At 49.8% G+C, this 14,372-nt stretch overlaps 1 protein-coding gene across 3 annotated transcripts in view; it reads left to right on the top strand.

The window, feature by feature from the left end:
* LOC118372622 (piezo-type mechanosensitive ion channel component 2-like) overlaps positions 1–14,372 on the top strand; it is a 213,790-nt gene that overhangs the window by 151,295 nt on the left and 48,123 nt on the right. For 2 of the 3 annotated variants that reach the window (XM_052483862.1, XM_052483861.1), the window contains exons 9-16: positions 1,652–1,687; positions 1,917–2,034; positions 2,276–2,451; positions 4,617–4,965; positions 5,499–5,698; positions 6,046–6,194; positions 6,415–6,588; positions 11,149–11,387. In XM_052483862.1, the coding sequence (XP_052339822.1) occupies positions 1,652–1,687; positions 1,917–2,034; positions 2,276–2,451; positions 4,617–4,965; positions 5,499–5,698; positions 6,046–6,194; positions 6,415–6,588; positions 11,149–11,387 (1,441 nt within the window). The remainder of the gene's footprint in view (positions 1–1,651; positions 1,688–1,916; positions 2,035–2,275; positions 2,452–4,616; positions 4,966–5,498; positions 5,699–6,045; positions 6,195–6,414; positions 6,589–11,148; positions 11,388–14,372) is intronic. The other variant, XM_052483863.1, reaches the window with a different exon arrangement.

Here is a 14,372-nt window from a genome sequence, read left to right as displayed (position 1 = left end):
GCCTGGTGAGGGCGAAGGGGGAGAACTGGGTGAAGGGGTGGAGCCTGGTGAGGGCGAAGGGGGAGAACTGGGTGAAGGGGAGGAGCCTGGTGAGGGCGAAGGGGAGAACTGGGTGAAGGGGAGGAGCCTGGTGAGGGCGAAGGGGGAGAACTGGGTGAAGGGGAGGAGCCTGGTGAGGGCGAAGGGGAGAACTGGGTGAAGGGGAGGAGCCTGGTGAGGGCCTGGAGGGACTTCAGGAGGGGGAGAACTGGGTGAAGGGGAGGAGCCTGGTGAGGGCGAAGGGGGAGAACTGGGTGAAGGGGAGGAGCCTGGTGAGGGCGAAGGGGGAGAACTGGGTGAAGGGGAGGAGCCTGGTGAGGGCGAAGGGGGAGAACTGGGTGAAGGGGAGGAGCCTGGTGAGGGCGAAGGGGGAGAACTGAGTGAAGGGGAGGAGCCTGGTGAGGGCGAAGGGGGAGAACTGGGTGAAGGGGAGGAGCCTGGTGAGGGCGAAGGGGGAGAACTGGGTGAAGGGGAGGAGCCTGGTGAGGGCGAAGGGGGAGAACTGGGTGAAGGGGAGGAGCCTGGTGAGGGCGAAGGGGGAGAACTGGGTGAAGGGGAGGAGCCTGGTGAGGGCGAAGGGGGAGAACTGGGTGAAGGGGAGGAGCCTGGTGAGGGCGAAGGGGGAGAACTGGGTGAAGGGGAGGAGCCTGGTGAGGGCGAAGGGGGAGAACTGGGTGAAGGGGAGGAGCCTGGTGAGGGCGAAGGGGGAGAACTGGGTGAAGGGGAGGAGCCTGGTGAGGGCGAAGGGGGAGAACTGGGTGAAGGGGAGGAGCCTGGTGAGGGCGAAGGGGAGAACTGGGTGAAGGGGAGGAGCCTGGTGAGGGAGAAGGGGAGAACTGGGTGAAGGGGAGGAGCCTGGTGAGGGAGAAGGGGAGAACTGGGTGAAGGGGAGGAGCCTGTGAGGGAGAAGGGGAGAACTGGGTGAAGGGGAGGAGCCTGGTGAGGGAGAAGGGGAGAACTGGGTGAAGGGGAGGAGCCTGGTGAGGGCGAAGGGGGAGAACTGGGTGAAGGGGAGGAGCCTGGTGAGGGCGAAGGGGGAGAACTGGGTGAAGGGGAGGAGCCTGGTGAGGGCGAAGGGGAGAACTGGGTGAAGGGGAGGAGCCTGGTGAGGGCGAAGGGGGAGAACTGGGTGAAGGGGAGGAGCCTGGTGAGGGAGAAGGGGGAGAACTGGGTGAAGGGGAGGAGCCTGGTGAGGGAGAAGGGGGAGAACTGGGTGAAGGGGAGGAGCCTGGTGAGGGCGAAGGGGAGAACTGGGTGAAGGGGAGGAGCCTGGTGAGGGAGAAGGGGGAGAACTGGGTGAAGGGGAGGAGCATGGTGAGGGCGAAGGGGAGAACTGGGTGAAGGGGAGGAGCCTGGTGAGGGCGAAGGGGGAGAACTGGGTGAAGGGGAGGAGCCTGGTGAACAAACATCCGGAATATGTACTGTAGTAATATCTCACACACCTATTTTTTTGATGTTCCTGTCTGTTTCATGTTGTCCCTGTAATGCCCGTGTGTAACGACCCCGTGTGTAAGGTGTCGTGCATGACAATATCCTGTCACCGTGTGTTTGTAAGCAAACATGAGTATCATATAAGGGCAGTTTCAATGTATTCGTCATTTGTTTTCTCCAGCTTCTTTCAACCCAAGACGGATACAGCACATCTGAGGTTTGCATGCTACTCCTTGGCTATATTTTGTAACTTTCAAGATTATCTATATTTGAGAGGTCTTTTTTTGAGTTTTCGAGTTGCTTATAAACGGAGCCAATCAGATGTCACTTGGTCAACAAATACAAAAAGCTATTAGACAAGCAAATACATTGATGTTACCGCATTGCTAAACGTACATAAAGGTGCTACTGTCCATCTCCCAGCTGAAGGTGTTTTTCTACCCCAGGTTTTGATAGTAACCTCCAACGGGTCTCCTCAGGACTATGTCCACACCAACGGGCTGCTGGGGCTGGACCTGCACTCCACACCGCAGTACAAACCAGGCCAACCAGGGCCAGATCTGGGTTAGTATCACTCACGTATAGGGACTGAGACCCTCACACTGTCGTACACAAACCTCGTGCTGGGAAACAGCAGCACTTTGGGGGAAATTTGCCTGGTTCATAAGAAAATCCCAGGGAGTGTGAAAAAGACGGGGCTTTGCTTCCCATTGCTGACTGTGGTTATTAGTTAATGGTTAACATCCGGTAGCTCGCTCGTGATGCTGTCTGCTCTCTCTCTCCCTCCCTTTCCTCCATCCTACAGGGAGTGTGTATGAGGTGGTGGTTGTGCAGGGTGAAGGTTTGAAAGAAGAGATGGATGCAGGGGCGATGGCGTGGGCGACTGCGCCGGGGGAAGGAATGACGCGAGCTAATGCGGTGGTCACGGCCTTCAGGTTCATCATGAAGCAAAGCTACATCTGTGCTCTTATTGCAATGATGGTGAGTCTCTGTCTCTGTCTCTGTCTCTGTCTCTGTCTCTGTCTGTCTCTGTCTGTCTGTCTCTGTCTCTGTCTGTCTCTCTGTCTCTGTCTGTCTCTCTGTCTCTGTCTCTGTCTCTCTCTCTGTCTCTGTCACTTTCTCTGTCTCTGTCTCTTTCTCTGTCTCTGTCTCTGTCTCTGTCTCTGTCTCTCTCTCTCTCTCTGTCTCTGTCTCTGTCTCTGTCTCTGTCTCTGTCTCTGTCTCTGTCTCTGTCTCTGTCACTGTCTCTGTCTCTGTCTCTGTCTCTGTCTCTGTCTCTGTCTCTGTCTCTGTCTCTGTCTCTGTCTCTGTCTCTCTCTGTCTCTGTCTCTGTCTCTGTCTCTGTCTCTGTCTCTGTCTCTGTCTGTCTGTCTCTGTCTCTGTCTCTGTCTCTGTCTCTGTCTCTGTCTGTCTGTCTCTGTCTCTGTCACTTTCTCTGTCTCTGTCTCTGTCTCTGTCTCTGTCTCTGTCTCTGTCTCTGTCTCTGTCCCTCTCTGGCTGGTTGGCTGGCTGGCTGTCTGTGTGTCTGTCAGAGGAGGAGGAGGAGTAAGGAACAATCAGCCTTTTCAGTCCCAGGAGAGGGCTTCAGGATCCACACACACACACACACAGCGTCTCAGTGGCCCATTTAGTCATTAGCGATGACAGCTTGCAGTCAGCCCCAGTTGGCCCTGGGTGATGTGTACCATGTAGTACTGAAGCGTCACCTCAAACAGATGTGTGTTGGTTAGTAGAGCACTGCTGAGGTCACTGGTAGGTAGAAAGGTGGTGGCAGGGATGGATGGGTGGAAGGCCGTCCTCTCTCTTGAGAAACAACCATGGCCTGCACTCTGTTTTACACATCTAAGAAGAGTGTCACTTCATTTGATCTGTTGGTTAAAGGATATTGTGCTATGCCGTGTTATGCCGTGTTATGTCGTGTTATGTCGTGTTATGCCGTGTTATGTCGTGTTATGTCGTGTTATGTTGTGTTATGTTGTGTTATGCCGTGTTATGTCGTGTTATGTTGTGTTATGCCGCGTTATGTCGTGTTATGTCGTGTTATGCCGTGTTATGCCGTGTTATGCCGTGTTATGTTGTGTTATGACGTGTTATGCCGTGTTATGTCGTGTTATGTCGTGTTATGTCGTGTTATGCCGTGTTATGCCGTGTTATGTGGTGTTATGTCGTGTTATGCCGTGTTATGTCGTAGCTCAGTTGGTATGCATGGCGCTTGTTATGTTAGTGGGTTATGCGATCCCGGGTTACCCATGACGTAGAATTATGCACAAATGACTGACTGTATGTCGTGTTATGCGTCTGCTAAATGGCATATATTATTATATTATATTATTATTATGCCGTGTTATGTCGTGTTATGCCGTGTTATGTCGTGTTATGCCGTGTTATGTCGTGTTATGCCGTGTTATGCCGTGTTATGCCGTGTTATGTCGTGTTATGTCGTGTTATGCCGTGTTATGCCGTGTTATGCCGTGTTATGCCGTGTTATGCCGTGTTATGTCGTGTTATGACGTGTTATGACGTTTATGACGTGTTATGCCGTGTTATGCCATGTTATGCCGTGTTATGCCGTGTTATGTCATGTTATGTCGTGTTATGCCAGTGACTACTCTCACTAAAGTGGTTCCTTTTAGCAACACCAGTGATATCAATGATGTGTGATGCTTAACCTTTATTATTAGTGGCTTGATGATCTAGCCTTCTCTCTCTTACCCTCCCTCCCTCCCTCCCTCCCCCCTCCCTCCCTCCCTCCCTCCCTCCCTCCCTCCCTCCCTCCCTCCCTCCCTCCCTCCCTCCCTCCCTCCCTCCCTCCCTCCCTCCCTCCCTCCCTCCCTCCCTCCCTCCCCATTCCCCTCTCCCTCCCTCCCCATCCCCCCATCTCTCCCTTCCCATCTCTCCCTCCCCATCTCTCCCCTCCCTCCCCATATCTCCCTCCCTCCCTCCCTCCTTCCCTCCCTCCCCCCCATCTCTCCCTCCCTCCCCATCTCTCCCTTCCCATCTCTCCCTCCCCATCTCTCCCCTCCCTCCCCATATCTCCCTCCCCATCTTTCCTTCTCTCCCTCCCCATCTCTCCCTCCCTCTCTCCCTCCCAATCTCTCCCTCCCTTCCTCCCAATCTCTCCCTCCCCATCTTTCCTTCCCTCCCAGGCGTGGAGTATCACTTATGTCAGCTGGCTGACCTTTGTGTTTCTCATCTGGTCCTGCACGCTGTGGATGGTGCGCGACCGCCGTCGGTACACCATGACCACCTCCCCCTTCATGGTGTTCTATGGGAACCTGTTGATCATCCTACAGTATATCTGGAGCTTTGAGCTCCTCCAACCCGTGCCCGGGCTTTTCTTAAAGAAAGAGGTGCCCTTCCGGGAACTGGGCTCCAAGATGCTGTGCCTGCTGAGTTTCTGGCTGCTGCTGAGACAGGCGTTGACAGAGAGGAAGGAGAGCCAGAGAGAAGAGGAGGTGCTGTCAGACATCAGGGTCATCCATACCCACAAGAAGGGTAAGACAGCCCCTGAGTCTGTCAGTCAGTCTCTGTCTGTTGGCCTATCTGTCTGTCTGACTGACTGTCTGTCTAACTGACTGTCTGTCTGTCTGACTGAGAGCTCCTGGTGAGAGTATGTACAGCAGGGATGGATAACTGGTGGCCCGCGGATCAATTTCGGGAACGTGGTCTCAAGTTACAAGTTAGAATAGTAGAATACACAAGGTGCAATTTAGAAAGTCGGTTGTGTATCAGCAGTGTTAATCTTGTTATGTAACTGACAGTCATTCAATTAGCCATGTCAGCAAAACATTTTTTAGATGGTCAAATTACCGACCAGGGTGCCCCATTGATTTTGTTAGTCACTTTGTTAGTTGCTGTTGTTGTTGCTGTTGTTGTTGCTGTTGTTGTTGCTGTTGCTGTTGTTGCTGTTGTTGTTGCTGTTGTTGTTGCTTTTGTTGTAGTTGCTGTAGTTGCTGCTGTCGTTGTAGTTGTTGTCGTCATCTTCTATGTCATTGCTTCAGCTCTTCCCTCCCATGCGCTTCTTATAGAGGACAAGGAGGTGATGGATGAGAGCGGTGGACACAGAGAGATGATGCAGGTGCTAGGCAACACGCTCATGGCCATGTTGAACAAGTACTGGATCTACATCTGCGGAGGGATGTTCTTCTTCGTCAGCTTCGAGGGACGCATCGTCATGTACAAGATCATCTACATGATGCTGCTCCTCTTCTGCGTGGCCTGCTACCAGGTGCTGTTACTGTGGGCTTACTGCACCTTCCTGTCCGGGTGGCTCTATGCAGGTTTTTCATCTAGCCCAGGGCTGATGCACCTTTCGGGACCTTCCTTTGGGTCCGTACTACTAAGTCAAGTGCACTCCACGTACATCATTTCTGTACTTCTGGAGTGCACAAAAATGTGTACGGAAATGTATGTACTCACTGCTGTAGGTTGCTCTGGATAAGAGCGTCTGCTGTTGACTAAAATGTACATTTAAAATGAGTATCTATAACCATCAAACTACACTTAGTGTAGTAGTGGATGGTGATCTGAAGGTAGGTGTAAAAGTTGTGTAACATTCTCTCTGGCCATCACCAGGTGCACTATGAGTGGTGGAGAAGCATGCTGAAGTACTTCTGGATGTCTGTGGTGGTGTACACCATGCTGGTCCTCATCCTGATCTACACCTTCCAGTTTGACTCCTCCATCCACGTCTGGTTCAACATGACCGGCATGAGCAAGGACAAGTGAGTAAAAACATATGAAGAGAGAGAGAGAGAGAGAGAGAGAGAGAGAGAGAGAGAGAGAGAGAGAGAGAGAGAGAGAGAGAGAGAGAGAGAGAGAGAGAGAGAGAGAGAGAGAGAGAGAGAGAGAGAGAGAGAGAGAGAGAGAGAGAGAGAGAGAGAGAGAGAGAGAGAGTGTCGTTCCGTGTCAACCGCCCTCCTCCTCCTGTCTCTCCATGTGTAGACTGGAGGACCTGGGTCTGGAGAAGTTCTCTGTCCCGGCTCTGTTCACGAGGATCTTCATCCCCACCTCCTTCCTGTTGGTCTGCATCCTCCACCTGCACTACTTCCACCAGCGCTTCCTCCTGCTCACTGACATCAAGACGGTGGCAGACAAACAGAAGAGCACGATCACCAGGTGAGTGTCACGCGGACCACACACTGGAAAATAAGTTGTGACTCTCTGGCAGTGACCATGCAATTGACCGTTTTTCCCACCTGAGTCCCACTAAGTGTCACAGGATTGAAAACTCTTCCAAAAAAGCATGTTGTTCCACCTATTCAATTAACTTCAATATCAGCTCTGTTTTTCTTTAGCAGGTTTTACATTACTTTTCACAATGCAAATGGTTTATATTAATAATAGGCCTTTAGTTTGTTACATTCACTGCTAAAATGGACCAAGTGTGACCGCTAAGATATGTGACTCCACGGATGGTGGTCCTGGACGGTTTGGCTGTGATTTGGGGATCCTGGAACAGACAAGGTTGGGAACCGCAGGTCTAGTATTGGTCTCTAGCAGCCTCTGATTGAATTAAAACTTTCCATACTCTGTCCGGCAATTCATTGAGGTGAAATCCACCATGGCTATCCATTACCCATGTCCCCACTGGCTGGTAGTTGAACTGTAATGCCCCCACTGGCTGGTAGTTGAACTGTAATGCCCCCACTGGCTGGTAGTTGAACTGTAATGCCCCCACTGGCTGGTAGTTGAACTGTAATGCCCCCACTGGCTGGTAGTTGAACTGTAATGCCCCCACTGGCTGGTAGTTGAACTGTAATGCCCCCACTGGCTGGTAGTTGAACTGTAATGCCCCCACTGGCTGGTAGTTGAACTGTAATGCCCCCACTGGCTGGTAGTTGAACTGTAATGCCCCCTCTGACTGGTAGTTGAACTGTAATGCCCCCACTGGCTGGTAGTTGAACTGTAATGCCCCCACTGGCTGGTAGTTGAACTGTAATGCCCCCACTGGCTGGTAGTTGAACTGTAATGCCCCCACTGGCTGGTAGTTGAACTGTAATGCCCCCACTGGCTGGTAGTTGAACTGTAATGCCCCCACTGGCTGGTAGTTGAACTGTAATGCCCCCACTGGCTGGTAGTTGAACTGTAATGCCCCCTCTGACTGGTAGTTGAACTGTAATGCCCCCACTGGCTGGTAGTTGAACTGTAATGCCCCCACTGACTGGTAGTTGAACTGTAATGCCCCCACTGGCTGGTAGTTGAACTGTAATGCCCCCTCTGACTGGTAGTTGAACTGTAATGCCCCCACTGGCTGGTAGTTGAACTGTAATGCCCCCACTGGCTGGTAGTTGAACTGTAATGCCCCACTGGCTGGTAGTTGAACTGTAATGCCCCCACTGGCAGGTAGTTGAACTGTAATGCCCCCTCTGACTGGTAGTTGAACTGTAATGCCCCACTGGCTGGTAGTTGAACTGTAATGCCCCCACTGGCTGGTAGTTGAACTGCAATGCCCCCACTGGCTGGTAGTTGAACTGTAATGCCCCCACTGGCTGGTAGTTGAACTGTAATGCCCCCACTGGCTGGTAGTTGAACTGTAATGCCCCCACTGGCTGGTAGTTGAACTGCAATGCCCCCACTGGCTGGTAGTTGAACTGCAATGCCCCCACTGGCTGGTAGTTGAACTGCAATGCCCCCACTGGCTGGTAGTTGAACTACAATGCCCCCACTGGCTGGTAGTTGAACTGCAATGCCCCCACTGGCTGGTAGTTGAACTGCAATGCCCCCACTGGCTGGTAGTTGAACTGTAATGCCCCCACTGGCTGGTAGTTGAACTGTAATGCCCCCACTGGCTGGTAGTTGAACTGTAATGCCCCCACTGGCTGGTAGTTGAACTGCAATGCCCCCACTGGCTGGTAGTTGAACTGTAATGCCCCCACTGGCTGGTAGTTGAACTGTAATGCCCCCTCTGGCTGGTAGTTGAACTGTAATGCCCCCACTGGCTGGTAGTTGAACTGTAATGCCCCCACTGGCTGGTAGTTGAACTGTAATGCCCCCACTGGCTGGTAGTTGAACTGTAATGCCCCCACTGGCTGGTAGTTGAACTGTAATGCCCCCACTGGCTGGTAGTTGAACTGTAATGCCCCCACTGGCTGGTAGTTGAACTGTAATGCCCCCACTGGCTGGTAGTTGAACTGTAATGCCCCCACTGGCTGGTAGTTGAACTGTAATGCCCCCACTGGCTGGTAGTTGAACTGTAATGCCCCCTCTGGCTGGTAGTTGAACTGTAATGCCCCCACTGGCTGGTAGTTGAACTGTAATGCCCCCACTGGCTGGTAGTTGAACTGTAAAGCCCCCACTCTCTGTCTGCTTGGGTCTGATCCTTTTGTTGTACCTGTACCTGTTGTACCATTATGGTGCCTGTTGTACCATTAGAGTGCCTGTTGTACCATTAGAGTGCCTGTTGTACCATTATGGTGCCTGTTGTACCATTAGAGTGCCTGTTGTACCATTATGGTGCCTGTTGTACCATTAGAGTGCCTGTTGTACCATTATGGTGCCTGTTGTACCATTAGAGTGCCTGTTATACCATTATGGTGCCTGTTGTACCATTATGGTGCCTGTTATACCATTATGGTGCCTGTTGTACCATTAGAGTGCCTGTTGTACCATTATGGTGCCTGTTGTACCATTAGAGTGCCTGTTATACCATTAGAGTGCCTGTTGTACCATTAGAGTGCCTGTTATACCATTAGAGTGCCTGTTATACCATTAGAGTGCCTGTTGTACCATTAGAGTGCCTGTTATACCATTATGGTGCCTGTTGTACCATTTGAGTGCCTGTTGTACCATTAGAGTGCCTGTTATACCATTATGGTGCCTGTTATACCATTATGGTGCCTGTTGTACCATTATGGTGCCTGTTATACCATTATGGTGCCTGTTGTACCATTAGAGTGCCTGTTGTACCATTATGGTGCCTGTTGTACCATTATGGTGCCTGTTGTACCATTATAATGCCTGTTATACCATTATGGTGCCTGTTATACCATTATGGTGCCTGTTATACCATTATGGTGCCTGTTGTACCATTATGGTGCCTGTTGTACCATTAGAGTGCCTGTTATACCATTAGAGTGCCTGTTATACCATTATGGTGCCTGTTATACCATTAGAGTGCCTGTTGTACCATTAGAGTGCCTGTTGTACCATTAGAGTGCCTGTTATACCATTAGAGTGCCTGTTGTACCATTAGAGTGCCTGTTATACCATTAGAGTGCCTGTTGTACCATTAGAGTGCCTGTTGTACCATTAGTTTTAGGGTGCCTGATTTAGCATTAGCTAACTAGTTGTTGTTATGCAAGGCACGAATGTAGCATTGTTGACTACAGAAACCTCTTTCTGTGTATTACATCATACATCACTGTCAAAGGTGCAGTGGAAGTGCTGTTGGAAGCGTTCATTAAATCAATTTCATCACATGTTCTTCCAATGAAGGCATATTTTGATGGCTGACTTCTCTAGACCCCTTTTCCCGACAGGGTCCAAAGCTTCTGCGCATGTGGGGGATTCTCTACTTTACACACAGTCTCTCCTCTACTCATAGAAAACATCCCTTCAACATTGCTTCCTGTCAATCGTGAACGATAATTCTTCAAGTTTTACCAGTGAAACGTCCATGCAGCATCTGCATACGAACCATTTGAGCTCAATCAGTTTCATGGGGATATGCAAAGCACATATTTTGCCTAGTGGCGCTCGCTGAGTTTCGGCCACATTAGAGAAAAAAAGCACAATTTACACAGTCACCCTAAAATCTTTGTAAGAAATGAGGTGGTGTTTTTGGTGTAACAGTAACGTTATAATATGTTGTTGTACTCGGTTCCCCAGTATACTGAGAACATTGTGGGATCTTGCAGACATTGATTCAACTTTGATGTATATTAAATGGCCACCAGAGTAGCCTGTTCTCTCTAAGTAGAACAGAGTCTGTGTGTGAAGTGGAAAATCCTGCACATGCGCAGATGCTTCGAGACCTTTTGTAATGCTCGTCGTTGGAATGAGGTGAGGACCAAAGCGCAGCGTGGTAAGAGTTCATCATTATATTTATTAAACACAGAACACAAAACAAAATAACAAAGGAGAACGAAACAGTTCTTCTGTAAGGTGACAGACACATAACACAAAACAATCACCCACGAAACACAGGTTGGAAAAGGCTACCTAAGTATGATTCTCAATCAGAGACAACGAACGACACCTGCCTCTGATTGAGAACCATACCAGGCCAAACGCAAAAACACAACATAGAAAAACGAACATAGACAACCCACCCCAACTCACGCCCTGACCAACCTAAAACAAAGACAGAACTAAGGTCAGAACGAGACACCTTTAGATGTCGGGAAGAGGGGTCCAGAAAAGTCGGATCCGCAGCCACTCCCTAGTTTGATTTGGGAGATTGCGAGTAGATGTTAAATAATTTCTCCATAAGTTAGAATACTTTTTATAGTACAGTATTTGTCAAATGTTATGAGGACGAAGTGGCTGTATGGACTGGTTGGACTCTCTTTATTTTAAATCACTTTGAGACAAGTGGTCATGAAGGGAAGCAGACAGAACACATTCTCTCTTGATAACTGCAGGGACCCAGCCTGACAGTGCCTCCCATAGAACTAGAGGGACAACTATTAGGAGCTTTGTCTGTTCTAGTCATTCTATTTATATCTCCACTCCCAGGCTGGTGCACCTAGATGGCAGTTTGGCAGATATCTCTCTCATCAAACCCACCCTCACTGTGACCACCAAAGACGAGGAGGCTGGGGAGAAGGTGCAGCTGGAAGAGGAAGATGGGAAGGAGGAGGAGGAGAAGAAGAGAAGTTATGAGGAGGAGGAGGAGGAAGAGGAGGAGGAGAAGAGGTATGAAGAACCCCTGGAGCACTGCAGCAAGGCGGAGTCCCCTTTCGACGAGATGTCAGGTACCTAGATAGAGAACCTGACACATGCACAGGGATAACAAATTAACCTTTTATGAAAAGCATTAAATGTTAGTGGGTTTGCAACCACCTTCCTTCATAATATTTCAGCCAATAAAAGTTGATGAATCTAATATAGAAGCCGTCATCTGGAATAGTTGTATTTTTATTTGGTGGAGTATAATAAAGTCATTGATTTGACGTGATTGTGACATATCCCACTACACTAGGGCTTTATTGGAGCGACGAGGAATCAGGCACAGAGAGAGAGAGAGAGAGAGAGAGAGAGAGAGAGAGAGAGAGAGAGAGAGAGAGAGAGAGAGATGCGAGAGAGAGATGCGAGAGAGAGAGAGAGATGCGAGAGAGAGAGAGAGAGAGAGAGAGAGAGAGCAGAGAGAGATGCAGAGAGAGAGAGAGCGAGAGAGAGCGAGAGAGAGAGAGAGAGAGAGAGAGAGAGAGAGAGAGAGAGAGAGAGAGAGAGAGAGAGAGAGAGAGAGAGAGAGAGAGAGAGAGAGAGAGAGAGAGAGAGAGAGAGAGAGAGAGAGAGAGAGAGAGACAAAGAGAGAGAGAGAGAGAGAGAGAGAGCGAGAGAGACAGAGACAGAGACAGAGACAGAGACAGACAGAGAGAGAGAGAGAGACAGAGAGAGAGAGAGAGAGAGAGAGAGAGAGAGAGAGACACGACAGTAAACAGATGGCAATGGAAGTGTCTAGATTGTTGGATGAGAAAACCAGCTTGGTGTTTAACCAGGGCCGTGCTCCTCCAGTATGTATCATTCTATCATGGTACTCTGGACACACCTCTTTGGACACACCTCTTTCTCAGAGGTATTTTCTCATAGGTTCTCATGGTTGTTACGCTGTCCTTTATGCAAAACGCTGCTAGCTATAGTTAGTTTGGAGGATTTCAGTTGTTGAAGTCCCATACTGTAGTTACAGGCTGCATGCAGTTCTCTAGTGGTCTTTTCCCACTGAATGGTGTGTTCATTCGATGCTGACTACAGGCTCTGCTCAACACACTGTCTGCACAGTCGTTCCTCTGTTTGACCCGGCTGAGGGGATTTCTGTGTGTGTGTGTGTGTGTCTGAACCCTGATGCTGTCTCAGTGTCTTGACAGAACAATGCTCGGGCTGTTCAACATCTGTTTCCTGCTGAAGAAAGAATGATTTTGAATATCAAGTTTTGGTTTTATTAGTTGTATGTACAGGATGCACATTGGTATACACTGTCCAATTAAATTCTTACTTGCAGGTTCCTTCTCGAAAATGCAACAACAACAATAATAAATAATAAAATATGTGTGTGTGTGTGTGTGTGTGTGTGTGTGTGTGTGTGTGTGTGTGTGTGTGTGTGTGTGTGTGTGTGTGTGTGTGTGTGTGTGTGTGTGTGTGTGTGTGTGTGTGTGTGTGTGTGTGTGTGTGTGTGCTGTGTGTGTTTGTGTGTGTGCTGTGTGTGTTTGTGTGTGTGCTTTGGGTGTGTGTGTGTGTGTGTGTGTGTGTGTGTGCTGTGCCCACTATGACTGTGATATGTGGTTGTCCCACCTAGCTATCTGAAGATGAATGTACCCACTATGACTGTGATATGTGGTTGTCCCACCTGCTATCTGAAGATGAATGTACCCACTATGACTGTGATATGCCCGTTGTCCCACATAGCTAGACTGAAGATGAATGTAAATCACTATGAATGGAAGTGACCCACCTAGCTATCTTAAATGAATGTACCCACTATGACTGTGATATGTGGTTGTCCCACCAGCTATCTGAAGATGAATGTACCCACTATGAATGTGATATGTGGTTGACCCACCTAGCTATCTGAAGATGAATGTACCCACTATGACTGTGATATGTGGTTGTCCCACCTAGCTATCTGAAGATGAATGTACCCACTATGACTGTGATATGTGGTTGTCCCACCTAGCTATCTGAAGATGAATGTACCCACTATGACTGTGATATGTGGTTGTCCCACCTAGCTATCTGAAGATGAATGTACCCACTATGACTGTGATATGTGGTTGTCCCACCTAGCTATCTGAAGATGAATGTACCCACTATGACTGTGATATGTGGTTGTCCCACCTAGCTATCTGAAGATGAATGTACCCACTATGACTGTGATATGTGGTTGTCCCACCTAGCTATCTGAAGATGCACTGTAAGTCAGTCTGCTAAATGACTAAAATGTAAATGCATGAAGACGCTGACACTGTTGTTGGCTATGAGACAGTTGGATGTGAAAAGGTTTTCTTCTGATTGTGAAAAGGTTGTGAAAGAGGTTATTCCAAGGTCAGATGAGAGTATCACTTGTTTGTAAAGCATCATGTCAGATGACACATTATACTGAATGAAGAGAGCTGTGTGATCTGTCGATGTTGTCCCCCCCCCATCCACCACTATTCAAAATGGAACAGCGCCCTCCAGTGGTAGACTGTCTCAGCTCTGCACTTGGGATCCCTGTCTGTGTACTGTAGGCTAGTGAGTGTTATCTCTAAGGTTTATTGTCCAAGGTTTCCATTTCTACTCATTAACATAAATTGCTCTCTTACAGTCTCTCTCACTCTCATTTTCACTCACTCTCTCTCACTCTCTCTGTCTCCTCCCCCCTCTCCTCTCCCTCTCCTCCCCCCTCTCCTCTCCCTCTCCCTCTCCCTCTCCCTCTCCCTCTCCCTCTCCTCTCCCCTCTCCTCCCCCTCTCCTCTCCTCTCCCTCTCCCCCTCTCCTCTCCCTCTCCCTCTCCTCCCCCTCTCCCTCTCCCCTCCCCTCTCCTCTCCCTCTCCTCCTCCCCCCTCTCCTCCTCTCCCTCTCCCCTCCCTCTCCTCTCCCTCTCCCTCCTCCCCCCTCTCCTCTCCCCTCCCTCTCCTCTCCCTCTCCTCCTCCCCCTCTCCTCCTCTCCCTCTCCCCTCCCTCTCCTCTCCCTCTCCTCCTCTCCCCCTCTCCTCCTCTCCCTCTCCCCTCCCTCTCCTCTCCTCTCCTCCTCCCCCCCT

This window comes from Oncorhynchus keta, chromosome 28, assembly GCF_023373465.1.
Source record: "Oncorhynchus keta strain PuntledgeMale-10-30-2019 chromosome 28, Oket_V2, whole genome shotgun sequence".
Taxonomy (NCBI): Eukaryota; Metazoa; Chordata; class Actinopteri; order Salmoniformes; family Salmonidae; genus Oncorhynchus; species Oncorhynchus keta.
Note: the sequence above shows the minus strand (reverse complement) of the source record. Positions and strands in the feature narration are given on the sequence as shown.